The sequence below is a fragment of the Varanus komodoensis genome, unplaced genomic scaffold (genome assembly GCF_004798865.1).
Source record: "Varanus komodoensis strain SLA01 unplaced genomic scaffold, ASM479886v1 scaffold3, whole genome shotgun sequence".
Taxonomy (NCBI): Eukaryota; Metazoa; Chordata; class Lepidosauria; order Squamata; family Varanidae; genus Varanus; species Varanus komodoensis.
The window spans coordinates 20,125,264-20,142,320 of NW_025335761.1; the positions used below are offsets into that span (position 1 = coordinate 20,125,264).

Sequence of the window (17,057 nt, forward strand, 5' to 3'; positions counted from 1 at the left end):
TCAGATCCAACAGGCGGAAAGAGCCGGCATACACCGCAGACTTGCACGGCAACCTCACATGCTGGATTCAAGGGGTCGGCCCAAAGTAAGCAGCAACAGGATTGCAGCTGGAAATCCCACGCACGCCCGCCGGGACGAAGCACCGCCGAACAGGAGTGCGCGCGCTCAGGTTCGGGTTGCGCGCGCCGCCTCGCCAGAGCAACCCCGCCCGCGCAGCCGCTCTTCTCTGTGCAGCCAGCCGTCGCCGCGCCGAATCCAAAATGGCCGCGAAGGTGGAGCCGGGCCTCCAGAAACCGCCCTATCCTGGCTGTGGCGGAAGGCGAGGCAAGGCAAGGCGAGTGCGTCAAGCGCCGCTAGGCCGATCCGCGAAGCTGCTGCTTTAAGGATGGTAGAAGCCGCTCGCGCAGCACAGGTCAGTTGGCGCCAAGCACTGCCGCAGCCGCTTCTCGTCCGCAAGGTGGTCCGCTTCCGTAGCAGCAAGGGGTTGCATTGGACTAGGCAGCAGTAGGAAGATATGTCTCTGAGCATGTGCAGAGAGCATCCCCCCCCCCAAAAAAACCCAGAGACCCGGGGGGGGGGGTAGTTTTTAGAAACCGAGCACTAAAGGTTCCTTAAATTAGCCTTACAATTAAACGACAACGGCCGTTACACTGCATTTTCATTTTCCAGTCTGCTTTCTTAATGGCAGGTTCAGTGTGGGAATATGGGCAAGACAAACGCCCAATCAGCGCCTAACTACCTAGATTCGCCTCTCTGGATTGTATTGGAGGCACGCAGCACTACTGCTCTGAGGAGCAGTTTCAGCAAACCGCTCCTCGGAGCAGCCACGAGCCCGGTCCCCTCCATTCTGTTCTTCCCTGTGCAGGGCTGACTGGCTATAAGCGAGCAGGAGCCCGCGAGCTGGCCGGGGCACCCTCGTGGGGAAGGCTGGTGGCTGCGACGAGACCTGCTGGGACAGAACCCAGCGCACGAGGGCACAATTCTTATGGAGGCTTATGGTGGGGGGAATCCTACAACTCCCAGCCTGCCCTAGCCAGGCATGCTGGGAGTGATAGGACTGTTTTCTACATTGAACGGCACCTTATGTTGCCCCCCCCCCCACCAAAAAAAAGCAATGTTGGGGCAAAACCAATTGTAAAAAAGGTAAATCAATTTAGTATAGTGCGCGCGCGCGCTTTAAAAAAAGTGCAACTATTATGATAGGAGCAAAAGACAGAAGTCTTATGTCAGAAGTCTTATGCAGTATAAGACTTCTGTGTAAGTATTTCTGTATATACTGATAGTTAGGAAGTTTCTGTCTCTTTAATGAACTATAGTGAAATAGATTTGATACTCTTGTGGCTCATTTAATTATTAGAGTTTTGTGTAACTAAACCTGCAAGTGGAGTTTTTGAATGGATCAATAAGTTTTTGGAAATCTTTGCAGATTGCATCAGTTTCTTGTTAAATTCTAGTAAAATAAATGAATGGAAAGTTTTCTATGAAAATACTTTCAGGCATAGCTTTTACTGTGTGATCACCTTGCTGTGTTCACAAAATTATATTGGCCATCCCATCCCATGTTTTCCCATGGCTTCTTTTGTCCATTTTCTTTTTGCAAAATATCCAAAAGAAGAAAAACGATATCACACTACTCTGGAAACACTTGGCATTTCAAGGATTTATTGTTATATACAGAAGAGGAACAATATAAAATTCAAATATTTATACAATTGTGATGGATTTTGCAGTCTCATAAGGGGGCTCAGCAAAGTTCTTAGAGTCATTTTTTTTTTCTTAATGAAACTCCATTGTATGTTGCTTTATAGAAGTTTTTGTTTTCTTTGGTGAAATGTTTGGGATAAACATGTAAAGAATCTATTTCATACACTATGTATGTTACAAGCTGAATTTTCGCTAGTAATATACTTTATCCCTGAAATCTTAGAACATTCCTGCTTTGTAACAAACTTGAACATGATGTGTTCCTTAAAATATTTATTTCATTTAGTTCCCAGTTTTCTACCAAAAATTGTCCTGAAAGTGGCTATAATAAAATACTTATTAAAAATGAAATCCTAGAAAAACAGAACCCAACCAATTATTTTAAGCTTCCTAGAGCCTGAGTGTTCAGAGCCTAATACAACTTTAGTATGGCAGTTTGTCAGAAAAGAACATTGCTCATCCATAGAGTGATATCACAGTAGTGACACCGGTGGAAATTGGAGCTAGCAGAAGCCAGAGCTTTCAGCACTGCAGTGAAGTTTGTAGAACAGGGTAGCATGTGGTTGAGAAAGACACATAATCCAAACTTGGCTGATGTGTTTCACCTGACTAAAGTTGGTTATTTCAGATGAAATTCTAGCCAAAATTGTGTTTTACTTGACCTTTTTCAGGCTACATACAGACTAGCTTATAAAATGCAGTCTGAACACATACACATTGGTAAGCTAAAGATTGGTAGTGGATTTGCACAGAATATTCTATACCCTGGAATTAATATTTTATTTCAGACTTTTTAATACTGTCATTTATTCCAAAGAATCACAAGATGGTTATTATGTAAGATCATAGTATATACCTGCATCAGATTTGTTATCTGGTGCTTTAAGATATTTGGGTTTGAATATCTAATATATGGCTGCTGTTATTGTGTATTCTAAAAGTACAGGTGATAAAAAAATGCAATTCTGTGTCTATATTTTGTTCCCAGTCCTCTGATTTGTAGTCTGTCTTTACACTCTTATTTTACTTGTTTGTTTAAAGTATTTCTGTGATGCAGCTTATAATAAGCATCCTAGGGTAGATTAAAATACAAATTAAGGAAGAGAAGGATGGAGTAAAAATATTTGAAGGAATAAATGACCAGATAGTGAATGCAGAGTGTTGTGTAAGGAGTTACTCTAAGGGAGCTGGAAAAATGTAGGAGTAGTTTCCTTTGTTTCAGGTTTCATTCTATTTTGGGAATGTCTGTACCAGATTTCCCCAAACTAGTATCCTCCAGCTATGTTTGTTTGTTTATTTAAAACTTTTATATGTCGTCCTATATGTGAGACATCTCAGGACAGCTTACAATATTTAAATCAAAATGCACTAAAACAATCAATTGCAATATAATACAAGAATAAATAACCACTAAAATAAACAAATTAAATCAAAAGTGACTTGAAACTGTTAAAATGTTAATTTTTAAAATAATGATTGAATAAAAAGGTTTTGACCTGGTGCTGAAAAGAATATAGGCTTGGTGCCAGGCAAACCTCTCTGGTGAACGCATTCCACAATCTGGGTACCACTGCAGAGAAGGCCCTACTCCAAGTAGATGTCCTTTTTACCTCCTTCAGGGAGGGTTCCTGGAGCAGGGCCTCTCCCACAGATCTTAAGGGGCGTGAGGGCGTATACAGAAGGAGATGTTCCTTCAGGTATCCCAGTCCTAAGCCATTTAGGGCTTTATAGGTCAGCACCTTGAATTGGGCTTGAACTTCAACTGGAAGCCAGTGGAGCTGGTAGAGGACCAGTGTTATATGAGAATAATGGCTGGTCCCCATCAACAGCCTGGCAGCTCGATTTTGTACCAGTTGAAGTATCTGAACCGTTTCAAGGGCAGCCCCACGTAGACCGCATTACAGTAATCCAACCAGGAGGTTACCAGAGCATGTATCACTGTTGCTAGGCAGTGTTCATCCAAGTAAGAATGCAGCTGGTGGACCAGCCGAAGCTGTAGGAAAGCACTCCTTGCTGCTGCTGCCGCCACCTGGGTCTCCAGTGACAGCTCTGGATCAAGGAGTACCTCCAAGCTGTTGGAGCAGGGGTGCTGGGAGTTGTAAACCACCATATCTGAGGGTGGAGGCAGCAAGTTGGAGAAAACTGGTTTACAGAAACAAGCCAAATTGTACAACTTTCTGGTGTGAGGTATCTGGATAGACTGAAAATCCAGCATATTGTATTAGTGGGTGGACTCAAGAATTAAGATGACTTGTTTTTGAATTCCCACTGGGCCATGAATCTTATTAGAGTGATTTTAGACCAGTAAAGTTACTATTTCCCAGTGTAAAGCCATCCACCCTCTCATGGTACAATAGGACAATGTTGGAAGGAGGTTGGGATGGCAGCTGAATTGGTGGTCTGGTGTGGTGCAGGGCTGGACCATAGTAATTTGGTTCATCTGCTGGGTCTTAGATTGAGTCTAAGAAGAGAGATTTTTTCTTTTCTTTGCCATGCCTCTCAAAAAGCTTCTAGTAACATTTCTGGAAGGCTAACAGAATTATACAGCTTCATTTTCAGCTGTTAAAAGTTGAACTGTTAGAATGATGAACCTTGTGGTTATCTGATGGTTCTGCGGTGTTCTATGCTGCAAGAGCACATCACTAACATAATGAGCACCCATTATGTTCATTGAGCACTTGGAGTATAAAACAACAGAGTCTTTAAGTGCTTTAAGGTTTTATGGAAAATTTATTATGTCATAATAAATCTGTTAGTTTCTAAGATACCACAAAATTCTCTTTGCTGCAGTAGACTAACAAAGCTACCCATCTAGAAATTGGAGTGCAAAGAACTTTAGATTTGGAATAAATTCAGAAAGCCTGTAATCTTTCTCAACATGACTTTAATCTGAAGGGAAGACAAGGACAGAGGAAACTTTGATTATAAGTAAGCAGTTTGCCACATCTATGAGCTGCTGCAATTTGTGCAGTGGTGGTCTTTTGAAGTCCATTTTCTCTAGGACATCAAACACTTGATCTCTGAATCCCCATAGTGCCACTATACATATCAAAAGTTGTCCAGTTCATTGAAACTTGTTTACTGCTACTTCTGCTGAGGCTAAAATTTCCATAAATAAACTGAGGAAAGTGCTTGTGCTGTGAAATACAGAAGAAAGGAAGGAACAATTTAGAAGCAGCAGTCAAATCAAAGGCAAGTGGATCGTGGTGTGTGGGTGCTCTCCCTCCTTCCTGAAATAGCAATTCTGCCAGCAATAGCAATTCATTTTTTCCTGTTGACAACAGAACATACCTGTTGTTCATAAAGAATGTGCAATGCCATTATTCTACATACTGTTGTAATTACCAATGGGCAGAAGCAGGGCACCTTACCTGTGCAGAAAATGGGGTGGGTCTGGGCTACCTGAGGAATTGTCACCTCCCATACATATTTGCCAAAACCGTAAGAAAACTTCCTTAGATTCTGCTCTGGGGATTATCATCAAATTAGGTGATGCAGGTAAGTGAGTAAGGAGTGGACCTTTTTGCTGGTGGCAACACAGTTGTTAAATGACCTCCCCAAAGAGGTACCTCTCTTGGCACAAGCTGAAGACAAATATAAGCAAGGCCATGTTGGATCAGATCCAAGATCCATCTAGTCCAGAACTCCATGCACCTGGTCACAAACTAGTTGCCCACAGGATCCCCTGCTTGCACTCAAGTAGGATGCGTGCAAGACTTCCACCTGCCCAAGCTTTCAGCAACTGGTGTTTTCAGAGAAACCACCTCTGATAAAGGAGGTAGCATAGAGCCAGCAAGGCTAGTAGCCACTGAAAGCCACCTCCCTCATGAATCTGCCCAGTCCCCTTTTAAAGCCACCCGGATTGAGGGCCTTCACCATTTCCCATGGCAGTGAATTTCATAGTTTAACTATATGCTTTTGTGAAGAAGTGGTTCTTTTTATCAGTTCTAAACATCCCATCAGTCAGCTTCATGGATGAATCCAGGTTTGAGGGTTATGAGAGAGGGGGAAATTATTTATTTAATTCCATTTTTGTGCTGCCCCATAACCCAAAGTTTCTCTGGATTCTGCTAGAATGTAGAAACATACATAAATACAATAAAACAATTATTGATCATATAAAAGGTAAAACAATAAAATGTCTCCTTCTCTACTTTTTGCACAAGTAGGTACAGTGGTTTAAACTGCTGTGCTGCTGGGCTGGTTGATCGAAAGGTCACCGGTTCGAATCTGCACAACGGAGTGAGTTCCCGTTGCTCCATCCCAGCTCCTGCCAACCTTGCAGTTCGAAAGCATGCAAATGCAAGTAGATAAAAAGGTACCACTTCGGTGGGCAGGTAAAAGCGTTCCGTGCACTTTGGTGTTTAGTCGTGCCGGCCACATGACCACGGAGACTGTCTGCGGACAAACGCTGGCTCCCTCGGCCAGGAAACGGAGATGAGCACCGCCCCCTAGAGTCAGGCATGACTGGACTTAACATCAAGGAGAAACCTTTACCTTATCTTGTCTCCCTTGTCTTTTTTCTAAGCTAAACAGTCCAAGTTGTTGTAGCTTCTCTTCACAGGGGAACTGCATTACTGCCTGATTATTTTTGTTGTCCTTCTCTGTACTTTTTCCAGCTCAGTAATGTCCTTTTTCAGGTAAGGCGAGCAGAACTGTACACTTTTCCAAGTGTGGTTGCAGCAAAGATTTATATAAGATCTGGTTATCTAAAGGAACACTTGCGTCCATATATGCCCTCCCGCCCCTTGAGATTGGCAGCAGAGGCCCTTCTCCGGGAACCCTCCGTGAAAGATATTAGGAGGGTGAATACCCGGAGGAGGACCTTCTCTGTGGTGGCGCCCCACCTATGGAATGTGCTCCCCAGAGAGGTCTGCCTGGCGCCGTTGTTATTTGTTTTTTGGCACCAGGCCAAGACCTTTTTATTTAAAAGTTATTTTAATTGTTAACTTATGAATTGTATTTATGGGATTTTTAGGTATATGCCAAGATTTTTTAACTCTAATTAAACTCTAATTAACTCTTCTGGATTTTTAACTCTAATTATATAAATTGCTTATTTATGTTTGTTTATTATTGTTGTAAGCCTCCCCGAGGCTTTTTGCAAATGGGGTGGCATAAAAATGGTTTAAATAAATAAGGAAGAATGATCTTGGCATTTCTGTTTTCCATCCTATTCCTCATTATGCCTAGCATGGAGTTTGCCTCTTTCACAGCAGCTGAGTACTTGGCTGACATTTGCATTGAACTGTCTACCACTACCCCAGGATCCCTTTCTTGCTCAGTCACTGCTAGTTCAGATCCCATCAGTGTATACTTGAAGTTGGGATTCTTTGCTCCAACATGTATTACTTTACACTTGCTTATATTGAATGGCATTTTCCATTTTGATGCCCATTCTCCCCACTTGGAGAGGTCCCTTTGGAGCTCCTCAGAATCCTTTTTGATTTTAACTACTCTAAAAAGTTTAGTGTAACTTTTCAGCCGCTCTAAAAGACTTTACTACTCATTTCTAATTCCAGATCATTTATGAATATGTTGAAAGCATAATACAGAACCCTGTGGGACTCCACTGGTGATATCTCTCCATTGGGAGAATCTGCCATTTATTCCCTCCCTGTATCTTATGTTCTTTTACCAGTTAGTGATCCATAAAACAACCCCCCACCCCAACACACACATTCCATGACTGGTGAGGGACTTTGTCAAAAGCATTTGGAAGTTTAAGTAAACAATGTCTGCTGGATCACCTTTGACAGTCTCAAAGAACTCCAGTAGGTTAATGACACAAGACTTCCCCTTGTGGAAGCCCTGCTGATTTTTTTTTTTTTTAAACCAGGCAGGGCTTGTCGCTCTGTGTGCTTACTGAAACATGCTTTTACTTCCACTGGTTTTTTTTTTTTTTTTTTTTTAGCCCTTCAGGTTTGATTTTTAAATGTCTTACTGTTGTACTTTTAGATCTGTGCCCCACTGTTGGTTTTATTTGATTTCATGCTGTTACTTTATTTTTAATATTTTAACACTATCACAACACCATAGCACAAATTGTTTGGCTCGTTGTTATGCTTTATCATGTTGTATTTCAGGGTTTTGATTTTTGTGAATTGCCCAGACACCTTTGGTTATTGGGTGATATAGAAAGGTAATAAAAGAAATAAATGTTCTGTTGACTGCAGTTCTCTAGCTCCTCCAGATGAGGCATTGGTAGTGATATTCTTTGAGGCTTTGGGGATACTTTGAAGTGTGTGAAAGCTGAGAATGATAAATATTCTTCAAAAGCATACCTTCCCAAGTAAGGGACTGCTAATTCATTTGCTTTCTTTTACATCAGGTGAACCATAAACTCTTCAAAGGAAGTCAGTGAGGGTGAAAAAGAAATAATGTTGTCAAGGCCCAAGCCTGGTGAATCAGAGGCAGACTTGCTGAGATTCCAGGATCAGTTCCTGGCAGCAAAATCTTCTCCAGCAGTGAAGATTGTAAAGAAAGCCAACAAGAAAAGAGAGCATGTGGCCAATGAGGGTGATGACGAAAGACCCCCGTTGCAAGAAAGCAGAGATGTGGTGGCGTTGGATGGTAAGTTTATTTCTGATTACCCTGTTTTGTACTGATAGTTTAGTACAAATGGACAATTCAAATGTACTTTGTCATTGGGTCATAGCAGCAAGCTGAAGCTCTTACCTAAGGGAAAGATCTTAGCCATCTCTTTTATGTAGTATCATCTCCACTGCCCCTGCATCAGCATTGCAGATGCAGTGGAAGGTGAGAATGCAATCAGGGAGGTTCTTCATAAATACAGTTATATATGCTGAGGCCCTAAACATGTGCTTGGGTAGTCCAAGTGCACTTCTGCTTGCTCTCAACATACATAAGCCTGGATTTTGAAGAGTAGGGCTGCTAATAGACAGAAATCCAATGCCTCTTATGACCACAGTTGAATCTTTCCTACATTTTTTTGGCAATCAGTTCATTTAATCTAGGTAGCTATCTAGGTAAAGCCACATGGCAAGAGAGAAAACAGGAATGTGTGTGTTCTTAGCAATTCAAGATGAGAGTTATTAAGTGGAGCTGCTTTAGGTGTGGATTCAACATTGCACCAGCAGAAGTTCATTTGTGCACTGGGACTACGGCATCCTCTCTTCTTCACTGCTGCTTGCTGTGCCATCCCTACCCCCAGATCTGGAGGGTCTCTCAGTCCTCTGGAGCAGGTTTGGGCCTTGCAGGGAAGGGGAATTCTGTTCTGCCACTGATTGTCCTTCCACTGGTGGAATGACATTATTGGGTCCAACCCAGAATTTCATATCTATTTCCTTGGAAGAAGAAAAGCACCAGCATATTTCTAATTCTCTGTTTTGATTTTTGTTTTTGGGTTTTGTTTTGGCTTTTTAAGGCTTTCCTGATGTGCTTCCACCTCTGACACCAGCTCCTCCAAAGAAATCCAAGTTAAGAAGTGCCCGTGTCCATTTTGATGAGGATCCTGGGAAGCAGTTGGATCATGGTGATGAACACATCACAGCAGTCCTCAGCCAAATCATTGTATGTACTGCTTGTAGGAATAATTTTAGCAACAATTAAACATCTGGTGGTAGTAAATGATGGCTATTAAAGCTGGCACTCTCTGTGTATGTACATACATACATACATACATACATATGGATGTACATATAACACCCACAAAATCAAATTAGCTGCTATGGTAACCCAAACATTACACTCCCAATAGCCCAAAATTATGCAGTTCTTATATGTAAAGCAAATTTGTACTTGCTTACTATACATGTTACTGCTGAAGGTGGAATGTAAGAAGGCTTCTTTCTGAGCACTGGTTATATAGGAAGCTACTTTGTTCTGAATTAGATGACAGGTTTGTCTAACCTAGCAATGGCAGTAGTGTTTTGATCGGCAGTGGCCTCCGTCAGTAGGACTGAGAAGACATCTTTCTAGGTGGTGATGGTAGGGATTGAACCTGGGACCTTCTTCTGACTCAGACAGTAGCTCATCTGTGTTTGTTGAGCTTTCTGCGCAAAGTATGGGAGTCTCCTCACTTAATCACTATGATCTCCTCAAATGCAAAAAGTGACATTAAAGAAGCCAGGGGAGCAGGAGACTTGTGTAAGCATTATTTATTATCTATTTGTTATATTTATATGCCACCCTATATAAAGAGCTCTCTGGGAGGCTTCCAGTAAAAACAGGAAGAACAATAAAAGCAACAAATAAAAGCAATAAAGGAACAATAAAAATGACAAAATAATAAAAAACCATTAAAACTGCAGATCTGCTAAGCAAAGTCACAAAAGCATGCAGCAATAATGCTAAAACAATATTAAAACCAATTCAACCACTAAAACACCTGTTAGATAGGAAAGCCTTTACTTGGTGCTGGAAGGAAAGCCTCCTTGGGGAACATATTCCATAAGTAGGGTGTTGCTACAGAAAAGGCCTTTCTCCTAGCATTATACTAATGCTTGCATAAACATCATTTCATTTCCTAGCTGAGGAAAAACTTGAATTTGGCTCATAAAGGTCCAAATGCTTTTTGGTTGCCTAAGCTAGATCACGATATTTTATTGAAACAAATGCTTAAATAACGTTGTCTCTTATCTATGGCAGGAACGTGACACAAGCATGGCCAGTGTGGCCGCTCCACTCTTCACGGGAGATCCATTTCCCAGAGTTTTTCACAGGTCTGAAATAAAAGCAGAGGTAAGAGAAGCACATACCTATTGTCCAGCCTTCTCACTACCTTTCTATTTCAATTCATTATCAGTTCTGTGTTCTGTGTTGGATTTTAATGTAATCTGCCGCCGTTCAATTTTATGGATAAACATCAGGTTAACATTTTAAACAAGAAAATGTCAGAGGAAAGCGCTGGGGCTGCTGATGCAGTTGCACAGATGGTTTAGCAAATGGTACAATGAGCTAAATTTAAAACAAAAAAAAACATCTGTTAGTTTTGCTGTTGTGGGTGATGTATTTCCCAGGCAGGCAGAACCATGCGGGGTTCCAGAATGCACTGCTAGTCAGTGGTTGTTTGCCTGGATGGGTGTGAGGCTCTGCAGTTCCACTGAATGCCTGGAGCTGCAGGAATGGCCCTGAATGAAACTTCAGCAAGGACAAATGTGGAGAGAGACAGAGGAGGAGGCAAAGGCTGGCAGAAGGAGGAAGAGAGCTGAGTAATGTTTTGGCCAGGTTTTCCTCTCTAGGTTGGCAAAAGGGTTTTAAAGTAGGAGTAACAACCACTCTTCTGGACTTGAGGTTGCAGGCCTGACAACTATTGGTAAAAATAATATTTGCCATGGTAGTGTGTTGTGTTGGGAGGGATTTAGTCATTTGATCCTATTTCTCCAGGAGGAAGCAGGAGATAAAGGGCAGTAGCCGACAAGGCCATTCTGCCTCCATTGCTTGTGCAACAGGGTTTTGTTACTTTATGCATGGGTTGGGTTAACAGATCTTTTCTGAGCTCTGCTGACCACTCCTATTCCAGAAATGAGCATTTCTGAGTGTACTTTTGGAGACACTGCTGTTCATTGTGAAAATGGTAGATTTTGCAAGCATGTGGTCAGAGTAGGATACTACCCATACAAAATGTATGAGTGATCTGAAACTAAGCTAAATCAGATTTTTGTTTCCTATGCTCTAATCCTCTGCATGCTTACCTTGTATACTTGTAGAACTTGGTTCTGAGTAAGTATGCTTAGGACTGCACTGATACTGCAATTCTGACCTGAGCTACAGGAGTGTATGGTGTTATTTTGGTTGATAAATGTTCAAATAAATGTAGGGCAGTCAGCAAGTAGTCTGGAGTTGCATGGTGTTTCTGTGCTTTTCTGTTCATGTCTACGTGCAGGAGAGGGAGCTGATGGAGCAATGAAGCAGAGGATGGGTTTTACCACTTCAAATTGCTTTAAAATAGAGCTGGTGTCCCTTGCCATTTTGGGTTGCACACTAGGGCTTTTGAGTGTGTGTCATGAATGCTCCTACAAAATGGCTGCTGTTGGGCAGGCTTGCTTATTCACAAAATTGGTGTCATGTTGAGCATGGGCAGCTATAAAAAAACCCATTTTCTAGAAGGCAAATGGTGAGATTGAAAGAAAAATGGCATGCTCAGCAACCTAAAGTATGAGCCTGAGTGGGGGAGCTGAACTCTGAAACACAAGACCAAGATGGGGTGGGAGGGCATTCTTTGCTTTGTGCTGTGCCAACATTCCAAATTAAAAAAAAATTGGTTGAAAAGTCTGAAGAAAGAAAATAGAAATCAGAAAGACCAGGGAGCCTGGTCTTCACCAACAGAAGAGACCATGAACATTTTACTGCATGTGGGGACCACATACAGGAGACTTCAGAAGTGGAAGGTGATACATTTATATAGTTAATAAGTTAACTATATAACTTTAATCCTCATTAATTGAGGATTAAAATTTGATGGCTGATTAACAATCAGAACTAGCAATAAGGAGCATTCAACTTATTGATTCATTATAATTATATCCCACTTTTTTTTCCCAAGGAACTCAAGGTGGCTTACATAATTCTCCTCTTCCTCCCAATCTTATACTCCCAACAGCCCTTTGAGGTAGGTTGGGCTGAGAGTCTGTGACTGACCCAGGGTCATCCAATGTGCTCCATGGCTGAGTGCAGACTAAAACCCAGATCTCCTGAATCCTAGTTCTGTGCTGTTAACCACTACACCACATTTGTTCTCAATGGGTTCTTGAAACCAGACTGCCTAGATCCATTGACTTCCCCCAGATTTTATGATTTGATCTTAGCAGCACAATCCTGTGCATGTCTGCTCAGAAGGTCAGTGAGGCTTAATTCCAGATGAGTTTGCATAGGATTACAATTGACTTTTGAGTGATATGTCTATGACTAGGAATTACTTTTGAGTAGATTATGCCATAAAAGATCAGTTTTCTTGGAGCCCCCAACTATTGAGGAATGGAGAACTTAGAGTAGCATAATGTGCAGTGATGGCAAAGCTAACCAGCTATGTAAATAGAAGACTGTAAGAAGAATTTAATGATAAATGGAATTTTTATTGTGCTTAGCATGATTAATGGAAGTTCAGGGGAGATAGGAAAAGAAAAAGGAAAGCAGCATCTGTTGATGTATAGAATAATGATTTCTTTTTGGTAAACTCATAAAGCATGGGAAGATAAAAAGATTCAGTTTGGGGGGTTGTAATATCTGCTGTATCTGTTTAAAATTCCCTTGGCAATCTTGTTTATTTTGTTTATTTGTTCAGTTTAGTTTGTTTTGTTTTTTACATTTTTCCTATTTTACTTTTTATGTATTTGTGTATGTTAAGAAAAAATAAAAATTAATAAAAAAGATCAATTTTCTTGTGAATTCATACTAAAACAAGTACTTTTTGGTTTGAAAGTTCTTTTAAAAATGCTTAAGAGCCCTAAATCAGGCCTTCCCAAGTGAGCTTTCAATAGTGTGTTTTCTTTCTGTTAGTAAGATCTGTAGGCAAAGTTAAATATAAATCCATTATGTCATTGTATCTCATACATCTTGATCTTTTATAATAGCTATAGAACACTGAGCTTATTTCTTTTAAAAGAAACAATACTATATTTGGACATATTCCATATTTCCAAATGTGTTGAAGAAAAATGTTCTAATTTCCTTTCTTAGGAGCAGTGAGTGTTGTTTTATCTTAGTAAACTGTAAGGTAAGGGGCAGGTAACTTGGGTTTTTAAGATATTTTGGACTGTAACTCCCCAGATCTTTCACCATTGACTGTGCTGGCTGTAGTGGATAGAAGAAGTGGGCTAAAACTTCTAGAGTGCCAAATACTGTCTACTTGCTGTTATGTGTCTTGTCCTGAGAGAGAGTCTGGGCCAGTCTTTCGGGACTCTCCAAAAGGAGTCTGTCCTAAGGGTCTACTTTATGTATAATGCATTTAAATCTGTTAGGATGATACACTGAGCAGATTTCTAATGATTGGCCACTACTTTTTACTATCATAGTTCTTTATGGAGGATTAACTGCATGTTTGGATTACCTCCGTTTCTCCCTAATTCACACTTTATTCTTAGCAGCTCATAAATGTTTTCTTTTGCCCATTGTTGATCTGTGGTTTGGCTTTGCCTCACTGGCCTATCATTATGTTTCTGTTTGGCAAGTCCAACCTGGCACATGCTTTCTGCTCAGAGGTCACTCTCATTAGTCTCACTGCTGGAGAAGTAGGAGGCAGTGGCTCAGACAACAGCACATGCAATAAGGAGGGTGTGTCTGTGTGTGCAGCATTTACCTACTTGGACAGCCTGAGAGCCATGGACTCAAACCTCCGAAGACTAAAAACAAAATTTCTAGTGCTTTGTGGGGTTTCCTACTATAAACATAGCAGTGCATGGTATTGGCTTGTGTCATTTTAAATATTGATGGTCAGATTGTGTTTTTTGTGTTTTTATTTTGTTTAATCTTCAGGCAGAATCCAGAAGCGCCCTTCCATTTGTGCAGACAGGCTTGCGTGCTGAATCAGCTGTTTCAGCACTTGCTACAGGAAAGCTATGCTGCTTCCACAGAAATTCCCCTGCCTGTGCAAGCTTATTTCACAGTTAATTGTGTGTGTATTGGTTGTGCAACCTTGGATATAGCAGGGTTTGTTCTTTCCCTCATGGCTGCATGAATCCCTAGCATGAAGGTGCATTTCTGTCACGCTCTTTCCATGGCTTTCTTATCAATAGTCAATAAGTGTGTGTGTCAGAGCCTGAGAATAAATACCATGCAAATTTTTAAAAGGCATTGGTTAAGCACATTAATCCAATTTATTACTGTGAAGTTCTTGCTCTATTTTGGTCCCAAAAATCTTCAGAAATGGTCTTTCCAAGACTGTGAAGTCTGTTTAAGCACAGAAATGCAAAACATTCAGATAAGCAGACTTACGGATTAATCATAGGGAATGAGTTCTTCCGTGCACTGGAGTGCAACAGACTTGTCTCAATTTACCTATAACCAGGTGCATATCTCTGCATTTGGGAAAGAAGTGTGTGCATTTTGCCCTACTTTCTATTTTAACATATAACAGCTCAACGGTGACTTCCATTATCTGTAGGGGAGAGTGGGCTCTGTTATTCTTTTTAAGTGAAATTATCCAATGCTGGATGTTTTGGACATTTCTGTACACTTGGCCTTTAGAGCACCTTACAGGCTAATTTTAATTTATTTGAGACTTTGTTTGCAATTAGTGACTTGTGTACTGAAATGCCAATCACTTAATACCAAGTAATGGAGAAAGGATTGTTGAAATGAATCCAGTACATTTATATGGATAACATTGAAAGATTCATTGAATGCTTTTACAGGTACACAGCCATCTTTACAAATAGAGGCATGGGGGAAAGTTGCTTAAGGCTAGTGCTAACCTGAGCATGCTTACTTGGTGTAAGTCTCATTATGCACAGGGGGAATTACTTCCAAGTAAGCATGCATAGGATTGTACCATTTATCACCACATACAAATGCATGTGGAAGATAACAGAAAAATCTCAGTAGTGCTATTGATGCACTAGGATCAGCTGGTAGAAATACTGATGAACTGTTTTAGGCTATTATAATAGGAATCTGCCATAAAATGTTGCACTGTGACATCCTTTTGTTCAGGGTGCCGGCTAGCCATGTTACTTTTCGGGATATTCTATTTTATTGATCCAACAGGCACTCAACTTTCTGTGGCCACTGCGCATACATAGTCTTTACTGGGCTGTTTTGGGTCCTCTTAGGATGTACTTTCCTAAACTTTGTTTAATTTTAATACTTTTGTAACCTTTTTGGATTCCCCCAGATTGCTAATGATTTTCTTCCTTCTGTGCTGTTTGGGCTACATAAGGATTAGCCCTTGGAGAATAAGTTATCTGTTAGTAAACAATAGGTTGAAAACTCAGAAGAATAGGGGAATGTTTAATTGTTTTCTTGTCTTCCTGCAGGCAAAGTCAACTCATGTAAGGAAAAGCATCTTTGCCCAGAAGATAGCTGCTAAGCGAGCAGCTGAACTGGCTCAGGCATCTTGTGCTGTTGATGATGCTGAACAGACAGACGCTGGACGAACAGTTCCAGATGCTGCCCTGCCTTCTGTACCTTTGAAGGCACAGTTCCAGACAGAAGGGGAAGGTGAATGTTGACATCTCTGGAGCAGGGGCTCTTGATTACCCGTGGGCCTTTGGAAGCCTTAAAAATGTTTGTTAGGGAAGACAGGGAAGTCTCAGAAGTAATCAGGACTGAATTACTAGACAGCTTCCTCCTCAGGCATTAGCCCAGCAAGTCAAAACTCTTTTGTGATCAGTAGCTCTGATCATTTTTGTTCTGAGGTTCCCCAGTTCTGTTTCAATCAAGTAAATTTCCAGTATTTAGTTATTTGATTTATGTCTGAGCTTTTGGTCAGGAGATGGCACTCAAGGCAGCTTGAGCCCTGTTTCCATTTGTGTGGGGCCTGAATTCTGTAGTCAAAGTGCAGCAGATAGCACAGACATTATTCCTTGTGGTTCATGGCTTCATATTATTACTGCAGAAGTACTCTTTGCTCACTTGCTCGCTCACTCGCTCTCTCTCTCTCTCTCTCTCTCTCTCTCTCTCTCTCTCTCTCTCTATATATATATATATATATATATATATATATATATAATATAATACACGCACACACACACACACACACACACACACACATATATCTGCTATAAGCTATAGGATGGAAGAGGGGTATATTTTCTTCAAACTAGTACCTTTAGATTTTTCCTGACCGTAGATCTTATGCTTTAGTCCTGTGGCACTTCTTTCTTGTATAGATGATCCATCATTTGTGGAAAAATAGAAATGGGTTGAGCTGCATGGTGTGTTACATGTTCCTGAGCCATTGTTTGTGATAAATGAGTTCTACATACTGTATGTGTCTCCAAACATCATAGGAGATGACACGTACTGTGGAGCATGTGTTCCCCTTAGATTTGTTTGCTTTCCATTTAGACATGTATATTATGTATGAATGTTGTTTATGGCTCTTTTGATTTCTAGATAATCTTGTAAACAGTCAGTGCTCTCTTATTGTGACTGGTGAGGGACTTGGAGGCCTGGCTGGTAAGCAGGAAGCCTTGAACATCCACAAGGAGAATGTGGAGAAATTGCAATCCATGACTGAGGAACAGATCTTGGAGGAACAGAAACGGTTGCTGGCTCAGTTAGGTACAAACTGCTAGCTGATTTTCCCTAGCTGAATGCATACATGAATAAACTTCAGATCTATGTATTTTATTCAGTTATTTATTTGGATTTTCTAAAGCCCTGTGTTTTTAAGCAAAATTCACTGTCATTTTAAAAGCAGAAACCTAGTGGAAACAAGAGAACAATGGCCA

At 41.0% G+C, this 17,057-nt stretch overlaps 1 protein-coding gene across 5 annotated transcripts in view; it reads left to right on the plus strand.

Annotated features, from left to right (window-relative positions):
- Positions 1-307: 307 nt before the first annotated feature.
- Positions 308-17,057, plus strand: part of RPAP1 (RNA polymerase II associated protein 1) — a 56,825-nt gene continuing 40,075 nt past the window's right edge. For 4 of the 5 annotated variants that reach the window (XR_006415318.1, XM_044436226.1, XM_044436229.1 and 1 more), the window contains exons 1-6: positions 308-412; positions 8,036-8,277; positions 9,092-9,237; positions 10,315-10,407; positions 15,639-15,822; positions 16,720-16,887. Coding sequence is in view for 3 of the 5 variants with exons in the window: in XM_044436226.1 (XP_044292161.1) it covers positions 8,085-8,277; positions 9,092-9,237; positions 10,315-10,407; positions 15,639-15,822; positions 16,720-16,887 (784 nt within the window). In the remaining 2 variants the exon portion in view is untranslated. Of the gene's footprint in view, positions 413-8,035; positions 8,278-9,091; positions 9,238-10,314; positions 10,408-15,638; positions 15,823-16,719; positions 16,888-17,057 lie in introns of those variants that run through there. The other variant, XM_044436228.1, reaches the window with a different exon arrangement.